The 12,837-nt window shown below is 63.1% G+C and overlaps 1 protein-coding gene across 1 annotated transcript in view; it reads right to left on the bottom strand.

Moving 5' to 3' along the window:
• The window catches only part of DNAH17 (dynein axonemal heavy chain 17), a 90,140-nt gene that overhangs the window by 9,368 nt on the left and 67,935 nt on the right, over positions 1-12,837 (bottom strand). The window contains exons 60-71 of the mRNA XM_044247322.1: positions 12,077-12,284; positions 11,824-11,939; positions 10,134-10,326; positions 9,573-9,808; positions 8,897-9,019; positions 6,956-7,160; positions 6,356-6,520; positions 5,973-6,113; positions 5,688-5,858; positions 4,042-4,164; positions 3,371-3,564; positions 98-246 (exon numbers count right to left, since the gene is read on the bottom strand). Of these exons, the coding sequence (XP_044103257.1) occupies positions 98-246; positions 3,371-3,564; positions 4,042-4,164; positions 5,688-5,858; positions 5,973-6,113; positions 6,356-6,520; positions 6,956-7,160; positions 8,897-9,019; positions 9,573-9,808; positions 10,134-10,326; positions 11,824-11,939; positions 12,077-12,284 (2,024 nt within the window). The remainder of the gene's footprint in view (positions 1-97; positions 247-3,370; positions 3,565-4,041; positions 4,165-5,687; positions 5,859-5,972; positions 6,114-6,355; positions 6,521-6,955; positions 7,161-8,896; positions 9,020-9,572; positions 9,809-10,133; positions 10,327-11,823; positions 11,940-12,076; positions 12,285-12,837) is intronic.

Raw genomic sequence — 12,837 nt, 5'->3', positions numbered from 1 at the left:
GGGTGCAGGGGCGCCTCACGGTGGCTCGGACGTGCATCCCGGGTGACGGCCGATGGGGCCGCCCCGCTCTGAGGCCCCCCTGGCCGGCTACGCTTACCCAGGGCTTCCACGTCTTTGAGGGGGTCGACGCCCGGGGAAAGGATGAAGAAGATCGCCGTAGAGGGGCTGCTCTCCTCGTAGGACTTGGAGAACTCGACGCTCCGGCCCTCCACGAACTTGCTGCCCATCTTCTCCTCCACGAAGTTCCTGAGGGAGACGCGCCGGGTCAGAGCCGCAGGCGAGGGGCGGGGGTGGGCTGGGACCCCTGGCGGAGGGGCCCTTTCCTTGGTGGGCTTTCTTTTCTTTTATCTCTTTAAGGAGTTTATTTTTTTACTATTTTTAAAAAGATTTCTTTAGAGAGAGAGAGAGTGCGCGCGAGTGGGGGAGGCACAGTTGGGGAGAGAGAGAGAACCTCAAGCAGACTCCGCACCGAGTGTGGAGCCCAACACGGGCCTCAATCTCGTGACCCTGAGACCATGACCTGAGCTGAAATCAGGAGCTGGACGATTAACCAGCTGCGCCCCTTAAAGATTTTATTTTTGGCAATCTCTGCACCCGGTGTGGGGCTTGAACTCACGACCCGGAGATTAAGAGTCCCTGCTCCTCCAACTGAGCCAGCCGGGCGCCCTTTGGTGGACTTTCTTAAGCAGAGCAAGGTCTCGGGCCTGCAGGCAGCCTTTTCAGGGGATTTCCTCTTTGGGGGGGGGTTGTGGCGGGAGAACAGGTGCTTCCCCACCTCTGTCCCTGGCGGGCTTTGCAATGCGCGGTTCCCTGGAGTGGCCCACGTGCTGGCGAGTGAGAGGTGGTCTCCTGTGGCCCCGTGTTCAGAGGCTCCCAGGACCACACTCCTCAGTGCGGCCACAGCCCAGGGCATCTCAGGTGAGCGCGCCCCAGCAGCAGGTGGCCCCGGGGCCTCCGAGCCCGCTGTACTTGGGGGAAGGGGACGGGTTTGGCGATTTCGTGTCCCACACGCTCCGTTCTGCTGTCTAGGAAGGGCCGCGGGAAGGAGCCGAACACAGATGGTTCTCGCCCACCCTGGCGCTCTCCCCCGACTGGGGGTTTTGAGGAGGAGGGAGGTTCTTGGTGAGTTCAAGGACTGCAAAACATGGTTCATCAGAAAAATCACAGGAATTTAGATGAAAAATCTGTCTTTACAGAAGCAGCTGTGTTCCAAGCCCCAGACTTACTTTCTTGACCCTTACAAGTCCGGGGTCAGTTGGGGCCTCTCTCAGGGGAAGTATGTGTGGTGTGACCGGCAGAGCCCTCTCCGCCTCCCCGTCACAGAGGGCCGGCTTCCCACATTCTGAGTCATTCCCGGTGCCGAAATACTAAGAGTCAATGTCTTTAAAAGCAGCAAGTCAGTCTTTGACAGAACAGTGGGAGGGAAGGGCTCCCGGAGGGGCCGCCCCACATCCTCCGACTCTGTGGGGACCGTGGGGCCAGCAGGACTTCCTGGGGAGCTTATCAGGATTCACTCCCCGCTCTGGCCTCCACTGGCTTCTATGCAGCTCCCCGAGCTGACGCGGGCTCCTCCCGAGGCCCTGCCCAGCCATGCTCGGTTCCGGCCTTGGGGATCCACCCGGAACGTGGAGGCTAGCATCCAGGAAGGAATTCTGCAGTGTCCCAAGTCCTGCTCTAGACGGGAATGCCGCCAATTCCCCGTTGCTGCTGATGCCAGGCCAGGGGGTCCTTTTCTGCGGGGGGACTGATGCCGTCCAGCGTGCTCCTGGTTCCCATGGGCTCTTCCACTCTGGGCACTGAGTCCTTGGCAGTCCTGGGCCAGCTCCCAGCCGCTCCCCAGGAGCCCCAGGCCGTCTGTACCACAGAAGCTGCACTTTTGGGGGGAAAGGCAGTTTGCCGGCCCCTGCCTCCCTGCCCCAGGCCAATCGCTGCCATCTCTGGGCCCGTGAGCCTCCTGGCGCCGGGGGCGTGGGCCAGCTGAGGCTTTGGTGCCGGGCACACACTCCGCCTCTAGTGTCCGGGGCCACTATGTTACTCACCGTGGACTTGAATGTCCTTGCTCTGAAGCTCCACGGCCCACATGGAATGTGGTTTCCCAGATACTACAGACATGTCACTGAGCGGGGCTTGGGGTTGCCCCGGCCCCAGCGAAGCGCACAAAGGCCTGAGGTACTTCCTCCATCCAGGAGTCCTCGGGCCGTCACAGGTGTGAACCCGGGTGACGCGCCACCACGCACCGGGGGCTGTGGGCCTGGACACCTGGCCGCGCTCCGCTCCTTGGCCGATGTCCCTGCTGTGACGGCCAGGGGTCCTTCCCCTCGACCTTTCCCGAACTTAGTCCAAACTCCTTCCTGCACGGCTGGCCTCCGCAGCGGGGCTTCTCGTCTCCCTCCACTTCCTGCCGTCCTGCCCGTGCCCGCCCCGCCCCCCAGATGGAGCCAAACAGACGTGATTTGCGAACAGCTGGGCGCAGGTTGGGCCTCTGCTTTGTCAGCAGGGAGTTTGTTCAGGACACAGGTGTCTCTCGGGGCATCTGCTTTGGGGCAGCGAAGACCACGGAAAGGCAAAGACGCTGTATTGTGTCCGAGAACGGGTCCTGGGCTTGACTCCTTGTCGGCTTTGTTCTCCCTGCAGTGTCTCCTTCCTCCCTCCCTCCTGTGGCATCTCCGTCCTGCTTCCTGTGGCATCTCCGTCCTGCTTCCTGTGGCATCTCCGTCCCCGCTTCCTGTGGCATCTCCGTCCTGCTTCCTGTGGCATCTCCGTCCCCCCTTCCTGTGGCATCTCCATGCTCCCAGTCAGCCCTGCGTCAGGAGGAGGGACAGTCTCCCCACTCCAGGAGAGGGTAGATGGGACATCTCAGATGTCACCGTGGGGACCGGAGCGATGTTGTGTGAGGTCGCTGCTCCTGGAGTCCTTCTGTGGACATGACAGGCCCAAACAGGACGAAAGGCCACAGTGATTCATTTTCCAATGGTGCGGGGGCTCCAGGGGTGGAGAAATTATTCATAAAATCAGAACAATTCTCTCTGCAAATGAGCCTAAGCTGGCCCGAGAGTTAACTTGAAATGTAGCCGCTGAGGGCATGCGGGTCCCCGGATGACGGCGACTCAACCCTCCTCTGCTCCCCGCTGCGTCCTGAGGGGCCCCGTGTGGCCTCACGGTCGGTGACGCCCACACTTGGAAGACAGTGTTGGCTCAGGGTTGGGGCGTCGTCCTGTTTCCCCTCACTCATCCCTCAGGCTGGTGGGAGGGGGAGGGGCGGGGAGTGCCTGTGTGTGTGTGTGTGTGTGTGTGTGAGCATGTGTGCGTGTGTGCACGTGTGTCCTGGTGCACCCCCTCCCCCGCCCGGCCCCCGGGGCGCTGCACTCACTTGACGGCGTAGGTCATGCGGTCCGGCCGCATGCACCTGACCATGCACAGCTTCTGCAGGGCCGTTTTGTTCTTCCACTCCTTGGGGAAGATCTCCTTCTCGGGGGCTTCCGACTCCACCAGCTTCTTCCACCGCTTGGCCGACCCTTCGATGTCGCTGTCCAGGTTCTTGAACTCCTCCATCTCCGACAGGGCCTGGGGGGGGGTGGCCTCTCAGCTCCCCCCCGTGCCCCCCTGCCCCGGCGCCGGGAGAGGGTGGGCCGCCTGGCCGGGCCCGAAAGTGAGTGGCCGGCACCCCCGAGGGCCAGGAACGCGGACGGAGGGTCTGGCGTAGGCACCCGACCTCCGCTGCCCCTCCCAGGGGCTGAGGGACAGGGGCTGGGCCCATCACGGGGGCCGCCGCCTTCAGGCCTTCTGACCTGAGACACGGGGCCCCTGAGTGCTTGGGCCTAGGTCAGAGGAACTGCCCGGACACTGGCACCACTGGGATTGGGGGGCGACAGCGGTGTCGGGGCAGCCCTGGGTCCACCTGGGGCCTGTCGTGGCTCAGCTCACAGCCGGCAGGAGCCCTCTGCACCTCGGCCCCAACTCTGGGGCCTCCCCGGGTCCCTGGATGTCCGTCCCAGCGCGAGCAGCGGGACCCGCCGCAGCAGGGAGCGTCCCGACACCAACCTTGATGCCGCCCCAGCCCTGGTGCTGCAGGAAGTCCACCGGCGACACGACCCCGGCCTTGAAAGGGAACCGCAGGAGGAAATCCAGCTCCGCTGGGTTCAGCTCTTTCTTCATGGACAAGACCTGAGGGGACGTGGGGGCCGCTCAGCGTCGGCTCCCCACCGGGTGGAGGGGTGGCCAGCGGCCCCTGCAGGCGTGCAGCAGACCTCCTTGGTGACAGTCATGGTCATGGGTGCGGACGCAGGACACACCCACGGCGTCCTCACCCCTGGAGGAAGCCCTGTCCTGCCCCTGGGTCCGGACGAAACTTCGCATCCACCTTGGTTTGTTGGCGTGATTTTAAATTATGGCAAAATACACGTGACGTTTACTATCTTAACCCAAGTGAAGTAAGACATTTTAGTAAGTTCGTGTGTACAGTCACCACCGCTACTTAGAACCAGAGATTTTCCATCTTCCCGAGGGGAACCCCTGAGCAGTGCCCCCTGACCCGCCACCAGCCGCTGGTGCCCCGGCTCTGGGCACCGTCTGCCTGGGTCTGCCTGTTCCGCACAGTCCGTGTCTCGGGGATCCTGCCAACGTGCCTTCCCCTCTGGCTTCTGCCGAGGTTTGTGCACACCGTCGCGGGGGTCAGTCAAGCTCGGGGGTGCGGAGAAGGCGCGTCTGGCTTCTCCGCTCATCCTCTGATGGAGACCGGGCCTCCGTCCACCCTGTGGCGGGTGTGAGCAGAGCCGCTAGGAGGGAACCTACACAGGTCAGTTTGGGGGGCGCACACACTCTCGGGGGGGTCTTCTGGGTCATGTTCTAGGTCTCCTCGTCGCCCATGTCCACCAGCTCTCGGGGCCTCCAGTTGGCTGGGTCTCAGGTCCCAGATGGACGGCAGGGGACCCGGGGCCGCTGCACACACAGGGCCCCGCGCAGCTTCCCGCGGATGCTGCAGAACAAAGACTTTCGCCTGCGTCAGACTGATGCACGCGCGTGCTCTCTCTCTCTCTGTCTGTTTTTTTTTTTTTTTTTTTGGAAAGAAAAATCTCTTTGGAAAATTAGGGAAAGCACCAAGGAAAGAGCCTCATGCCCTCCACTCAGCAGGGAGAAACCTCACGGAGGGGTTGCCATTCAGGGACTCGCAGATAAAAGAAACCCTCCTCGAGCTGGACCCCGACGGACAGTTTGGGTTCGGATGGAAAGCAGCCTTCTAGAAGCTCTCAGGAGACTAGTGTTTCTCACGGTACCTGCCAGATGCCGTCAACAAAATGACCGTCGGGCTGTTTCATCGATTCGGTGGAACGAAAATCTGAAACATCCCAGCAGTTCCGTATGAACAGGAGGAATATTTATTCCTTTGTGTCTCTGTTTCCTTAAGAAACGGCATTTGGCATCCACGGAGGGTAACCTCCGACGCGCACTGCTCCGCGGGCAGCATGTGAATGTGGTAGAATGATGTTTCCTCGTAAAATTCTCCTTAACAGACCTCCCCCTCAGGGGGGCTCCCCTTAAAACAATGCCTCATATCGACAAGACAGAGTCCCAAGCACATCCCGCAGCGGGGGCAGGAAGGGCAGCCAACACTGCCCTGGGGACCAACCCTTGGGCGCTGCCGCTGCCGCGGGCTGCAGAACCCCTTGGAGCGGGGAGGCCAGACGCACCTGAAAGGTCACCTGGGCCAGGAAGATGAGCTTGTCCCGTTCGAAGAGCCCGCGGGCCGTGTACATGTAGACGGAGTAGGTGATCTCGTCCGTCAGATTGACCACTCGCTGCCTGACCTCCTCGGCAGGGGCCGTCCTCTGGATGGCCTTCTCGAACACCACGTTGAAAGCCTGGGGAGGGGAGCACGGAGGCTTGCGCAGCTGGACCCCGAGGCCGCCCCACGCTGCCCGCCGGGGCTCTGTGGACGCCAGGGCCCTGGCCCCGGAGCCCGGCCGCGGCCACACCTTGAGCGAGAACTGATAGATGGGGTTGATCTTGTTGAGGTCGTTCAGGATGAAGTACAGCAGGGACGCCCTCGCTGCGGCCGGCCGGTAGTTCTCTCTGGCCTCGTTGATTTTAACCTCTGTGGTTTTTGCCTCTTTCACCTTAAAACAAATGGGGCTTGAGTGGGACGAGTGGGCGGACAGCGCCCGTGTGCAGTGGCCTCCCCCTGTGAGGGACTCGTGCTGGGCGGGGCCTGAGCCCCTGTTCCCGGCCCTGGCTCCCGGGGTCGAGGGGACGGGTGGCCGCGTGGCTTATCCTCCCAGTGGCCCGACCGGCCGTGCGGTGGCGGCCCCTCCGTGTGTTCTGGGGGAGCACAGGGCCGGCCCGGGAGGCGGCCTCTCACCTTCTCCTCGATCTCATTGGCCGTGTGCTTGGTGGTCTCCAGGTTCTCCACCAAGGCTGTGTCCCCCAGGAAGTTCCCCGACGCGGCCGACAGCCGGGCCAGCAGGGAGTCCTCCAGCTCCTTCAGAACAATCTTGAATTCGTTCTGGGACTTGGTGAGGTTCGCCTGCGGGAGGGACAGTGCGCCAGGAGCGCGGCTCAGCGGAGGCAGCCGCGAGACGGGAGGAGCACCGCGAGGCCGACAGGTGGGAGCCGGCCACCGGCAGCCACGTGGCCGGGGCGCAGGGACGGTCCGAGTCCGTGTGCGCCGGCGGCCGCAGGGTCCCACAGCTGAGACCATGCCCGCGGGACGGCTCTTCGGGGCACGGCCGTCCGGGCTCCGCAGAGGCGCCTCTTCTGTCTGAGAAGCGGCTGCTGGGTTTGGAGTTAGGTCTGGGAGGTCGCGGGGGAAGAGCGGCTCCTTCCGTCCCGCGGTGGGATGGGCTGGAGCACGTTCAGGGAGCCGCATCGGGGTGGCCGCTGCCCGGTCAGGGGAACCTCGCGGTGACCCCGGTGGCCCGCCCTGTGCCCTGTGCCGAGTGACGTCAGGCCCCGCCCGTACCTTCAGCAGCTCTAGATCCGGGCGCTCTTTGGCCACCACCGCGGCCAAGAGCTGGTCCTCGAGCCCGTCCCTGGTGACCAGGAAGTTGATCAGGGTGCACTGGGCTTGCATCTCGGGCTTGTAGTGGGGGTTGAAGTACTTGGTGTGCAGGATGAGACGGAACTTGGGGTGGTACTCCACCTCCTTGTCGCCGATCTTGATGAACCTGGCCGTTGGGGGAGGGAAGGGTCAGGGGGCGCCGGCAGCAGCAGCAGCAGCAGCAGCAGCAGCCTCCTGGTGCCCCCAGCCTCGCGCCAGCACGAACACTCCTCTGGTCCCTTCTTGCTCTAGTCTTCCTCTAGCCTGTGGCCAGGACCCTCCAGCGGCTGCACGTGCTCGGTCTCTGGCGGGTTCGTCCGGATCTTCCCGGGGGTGCTCTCCGCGCCCGCGGCCCATCGCAACTCCCCCGGGAGCCGGTGCGGAAACACGCCGCCCGGACCCCACTCTGGAAGCTCCCCGGGGGAGTCGGAAAGTAGCCAGGGCCGGAAGCTGGGTCTGCCGGTCCACTGGGGGGGACCCTTCTCTCTGCTCCTGCTCTTTCTGGTCAAGCCCATTGTGGGGGCCTCTGTGATGTCCCCCCTTGGGGATCCCCACTCAGCCTCTTCTCAGAGGCTGGGACATGAGCACATTTATCGGCTACCTCTGCTCTGGGCTTCAGCACAAAGCCCTGGTTTTTTTTTGTTTTTTTTTTTTAAGATTTTATTTATTTATTTGTCAGAGAGAGAGAGAGAGAGAGAGCGAGCACAGGCAGACAGAATGGCAGGCAGAGGCAGAGGGAGAAGCAGGCTTCCTGCTGAGCAAGGAGCCCGATGTGGGACTCGATCCCAGGACGCTGGGATCATGACCTGAGCTGAAGGCAGCTGCTTAACCCGCTGAGCCGTCCAGGCGTCCCACAAAGCCCTGTTTTTACCGGTGGCTCAGACCTGCTCTGATGTTTCCCTTTTTTAAAAAGTTGATTGAATTTTTCTTTATATTAGAAAAGTAATGCAGGCTGAACGCATCTAGCAGTGGACGGAGAAGCGGGACGAGGCACACCCACCCGGCGGACTCCGCTGTAAGAGCAGCGCGGTCCCGCCACGGGCCGCACAGGTGAGCCCGGAGCCCGCGGCGCCCGGGGAAGGCGGCCAGACAGGAGAGGGCACAGACCACGTGACTCCCTTCTAGGACGCGTCCAGAGCAGGGAGGTCTGCGGAGGTGAGAGCACGTGGGTGGGCGCCAGGGTCCCGCAGCTCGGGGAGGGCGCGGGGAGCGGGTGCGTGGGGACCAGGGGGCTCCCACGTGGGGCGGGACCTGCACAGCCCTGCGAGGACCCCAAGGGCCACTGTGCCGGTCACTGTGAAACGGCTAATTTTTATGGAAGGAAGATTTCACCTGAATAAAAAAAACATAGTACTACAGGCGCAGGGTTTGTAAAACGCGTGAAAAAGAAGAACAGCTTGACCAGTGGGGCACCTGGATGGCGCCTTCGGCTCAGGCCATGATCCTGGGGTCTTGTGATCGGGTCCCGCTTTGGGCTCCCCGTTCAGTGGGGAGCCTGCTTCTCCCTTTCCTCCCTGCTGGTGCGTGCTCTCTCTCTCTCTGTGTCTCTTTGTCTCTCTGTGTCAGTATCTCTTTCTCTCTCTCAAACAAATAAACAAGATCTCAGGAAGGAGAAGCATGACCATCAAGGACGGCCGTCACAGGCTCTCGCGAGGAGATGCTGGCATCGCCGTTCCTGACCGGGATGCGGTCCCGCAGCTTCCTGTCTCTCTGGGGACCAGTGTTTTGTCATAGACCCTGCTGCCTACCAGGACGGCGGGGCAGTTCCCCGAACCTCCTCCCTGCGCAGAGGCCACAGCCGCCACGGAGCGTGGTCACGTGGTTCACGCAGGCTGAACTGTGAAGGTGGAACCGGAAACTCACTTTCCCTTTTTAATGGTGTTCCTGCCGAGCAGCGGGTCCAACACAGGGTCCACGGTTTCCCCAATGTTCTCGATGAGCAAGATGTCCCCTTCAGAAATGGCCTGCTCGATGATGTCCAGGTAGCTGTGGGCAGACGTGGGACTGGGTGAGGACATGGGCCCAGAGACGGCCCCGCCGGGCGCCCCAGGAGGCAGCCCTTGGAGCGAGAAGACACTGGAAGGCAAGTGGCCGAGGGGCCAGCCGCTCTCCCCTGGAGGCCCGCGGGAGCGAAGCCCCAGCTGTTTTCACACCTGTGTCTGGTCCCAGGTCCCCCATCCGCCAGAAAGGCACATGGTGTGACCTTAGTGACCACCTGTGATGAGGAAATGCGTCCCACTGGAGACGAGAAATGAGAAAACAGCCTGCCTGAAGCCTTGTGGCCGGCAGGTGGCCAGGTGGGCCTCGAGCCTGGGTGAGCGTCCCCCGTCCCCTTCCCGGAGCGGCAGCAGGTGGTGGGGGAGGGGCAGAGAGGAGCCCAAGGCTCCTTCTTTCCTGCTGGCTCTGTTCCCCACGACCAGATAGTGGAGAACCTGCGCACGGGCCAGGATCTGTGGGTAGCGACCCCCCGCCAACCAACCCCTCCGGTGTGTGCAGGCCCAGAGCCCCCAGCCCGCCTGCGCCGGCCGCCGGCCCGCACCTCTTCTGGCCCAGGCGGATGGCCCTCAGCTCGCCGCCGTACTTGTTCCTGATCCACTTGACGCCCTGCAGCTGCGCGTCCACGACGAGGGGCCAGCGCTCCGTGTTGCACAGAATCGTGGCATTCTCCGTGGACATGCGGTCGCTGGGGAGGCCCTGGTTGTTCCAAGTGGCCACGTCTGCGTCATCCGTCAGCAGGCTCAGGGGGTCCAGACCTTCCGTGATGGGGATGGGGACCTGCCCGGCGGAAGCGCTCGGTCTCAGGCCGGGTGGCTGATGTGGCCTCGCTTACGTCTCCACAGGAAACGGCTCTCCAGGCGACACGGCGGGACCGTGGTGAGTTAGACCCACTGGTCCCCAGAGAGACAGGAAGCTGTGGGAACACCGGCTCTCCCACTGCCCTGACGGAGCTCCTTGGGACCCGCCAGGAAGGGCGTCCGCCTCAGCCAAGCTGGGTCACAGCTTAAACCCGCAGTGACCAGAGCGTCCGTCTGGGGGACCCCCTCCCCGCCCAGGGACCTCCCCAGAATTCCCGACTGATGAATGTAACCGAACCGCTTACCTTTAGCTGATGTATATAAGGGACCCAGAACTTCTCCATCAGCTCGTTTCGGTATTTCTTGGTGAAGTAGCCCACGTAGGAGACGAAGGCAGAAATCAGCAGCACGTCCCCGCACAGGGTGACCCCCTGGCTTTTGAAGTTCTTCACCGATTCGGCCCAGCGCACGTTCTCCGACGCTAACCCGCCTACCAGCCTAAATGTGAGCACGTGGTCGGTGGGGGGGTCACAGGAACGCGGGGGGCACAGCCACCGACCTCCACCCCTCAGTGCAGGGCATCTGCCATTGCATGTCCTGCCTTCGCTCCGTGCCTCAACAGTGGAAATGCTCTGGGGGAGATTTTGGGAATCACTGCTTTGGGGAAGCAGAGCAAGTGCTTTCTGGGGGCACCTGGGACCTGAGCTCCCCTGCCCCGGCCCCCTGCGCTGGTGTCACCTCTGTGCTGATCTTATCTGAACGTTTTTCCCGAGCACTATAGCTGCTGCCCGGATGGCACTGAGCTCAGGCTTCAGCTAGTGGGAGGTCTCGGTGGAGGTGGAGTCTGGCCACAGTGCACACGGGACAGCGTGGCATCCAGAGGGGCCCTGGCCCCATGTGGAGTGGGGGCTGCAGCGTGGGCTTCATGTGGGTTGGGCCACCAGCCTGAAAACTGGCCGCTGGCCCCAGACGTGACATCATGTCTGCGACGTTTGTAGAAAACGCAGGTTGCCTGATTGGGCCCACGGAGGTCTGTCCTTGGCGTCACCCAAGGAGCCCTTGCTTCCCAAAGACCAAAGACTGCTCTGCTTTTCTTGGCTACGGTCAAGTCCCTCAAACCCAGGATGACGTCCGCACCCTGCTGGAGGCCGTTCTCCTGCGGCCTGGCGACCTCCCAGGGTCCCCGTGTGCACGGACGACAACCCGTCGGCAGTTGCCGGCCCATCGGGTGGGAGAACGTTTGACCAGAAGACCTGCCACCCCGTGACCGCCTCCCCCCGCGGCTCTGTGCCACTTTCAAACACATGAAAAGAAGCTGTGAAGCCTGCTGTGCTGTCCACACGAGGCTGGTCCACACCCGAGGCCTGGGAGGTGTGGCCCGACACGGGCACCGGGATTTGCAGGACTCAGAGGGGACACGCGCACGAGCCCCCCCCAGCGGTGGTTCTAGTGATCACACGTTGAAAGGGTCGCGCGTGGGGTTTAGCAAGATACATCATCCGGACCGGTTTCCTCTTTGGGCGGTGCTACGGGAGCAACGGGAAGATGCAGACCGATGGGGGCGGCTCGAGCTGCATTCCCGCGGGGCCAGCACTGCTCCGGAGTCCGCGGGCGTCGGCGGACACGAGGGCCACGAGAGCAGAGGCCCGAGAGGCCGCACCACCAGCACGGCGTGGTGAACGCGGGCCCAAGGGGAATCTGCCCGAGCGGGCCCCTGTGGACGCTGCCTCCCAGGCAGGTCTGGGCAGGTCTGGGTTGGGGGGTTCTGTGCAGCCAGGAGTCTGGGATGCACAGAGCCCACCACGGGGGGCTTCCTGCTCCCAGAGGCGGAGACCCTGGCCGATAGCGGGTCTGTCCTTAGGACTTTGTGCAGGCAGGGGTGCTGCTGTCCCCCTGCCCCGGGGCCATTCCTCCTCCTCCAGAGGCTGTTCTGCAGGCCCGACCCTTCCAAGGGACCCAGGAGACAGGAGGGTGCCGCGGGACGGAGTGAGCTACCTGTTGGCCAGCGAGATCACCCTGTTGGTGGCGTCGGCCTCCTGCTGGCACTTGATCTTCTCCGCTGTGGCCTTCTCAAAGGCCGACGTGAGGTTGCTCAGGTTGGCGTTGAGTTCCTGGGAAAACACGGAGAGGCCCAGGCGTGGGGCAGCATGGGGCGTCCCAGCTCCCGTGGGAGCAAGCGCAGCAGGGCCCACGGCTGCCCAGTAGCCCGCGGCGCCGGCCGTCCCCGTGCGGGCGGGTGGACACTCACCGCGATCTTGTTCTTGATGCGCGAGAGCTTCTCCTGCGCCTCGGCCAGTTCCGCGTTGGCCTCCTCCAGGGCCTGCCGCTTGGGGGCCACGTCGCAGTACACCTCATAGAAGCGGACGATGTTGATGCACCAGGAGCACAGCCCCGCGGCCGCTGTGGACTTGGAGCGGATGAACTCGGGGTCGAAGGTCGGGTTGCCTTGGTAGGGCCTGCGGAGGGAACGGCGGGCGCTGGTCCACGGTGCTGACTGCTGGTCACCGGGAGTTCCCAGGGCAGCACCGCGAATCGGATTTTTTTTTTTTGGGGGGGGTGCTGTCTTCAAGATGGAGAAAAGAATGAAGCACAGATCTGGTCCCAGAAGCAGAATTTGAGGTACAGAGGGATGAGGCCCAAGGAGAGAAATCTGCTTTCCTTGTCCTCTCTGTTCCGGAGGTTTCTCTAGCTGGCCCGGTTTCCATTCTCCAGAAATTCCACCCATAAGCAAGGAACCCAGGGTTCGGAGGGGCTCGGCAACTTGCCCCGAGTCCCATGGACAGGACGTGGTAGTTCTCCTGTGCGGGGCCGCGGGTCAGGTGCTGTCCCCAGAGCTTCCCAAACGGGAGCCCTGGAGCCCACTCCGCCGCGGCACGCCTCGCCGCCCCAGGTCACTCTGGCGTGACAGACCCAGAGAAGCCGAGCGTGTCTCCCAGCATGATCCAGCTGGAGAGGCTGGCCTGCACCCGGGGTCCGTGCCCCAGAGATCCCTGCCCCCACCATGGTGCT

Source organism: Neovison vison, chromosome 5, assembly GCF_020171115.1.
Source record: "Neovison vison isolate M4711 chromosome 5, ASM_NN_V1, whole genome shotgun sequence".
Lineage (NCBI taxonomy): Eukaryota > Metazoa > Chordata > Mammalia > Carnivora > Mustelidae > Neogale > Neogale vison.
This window is presented reverse-complemented; position numbering and strand designations above follow the sequence as displayed.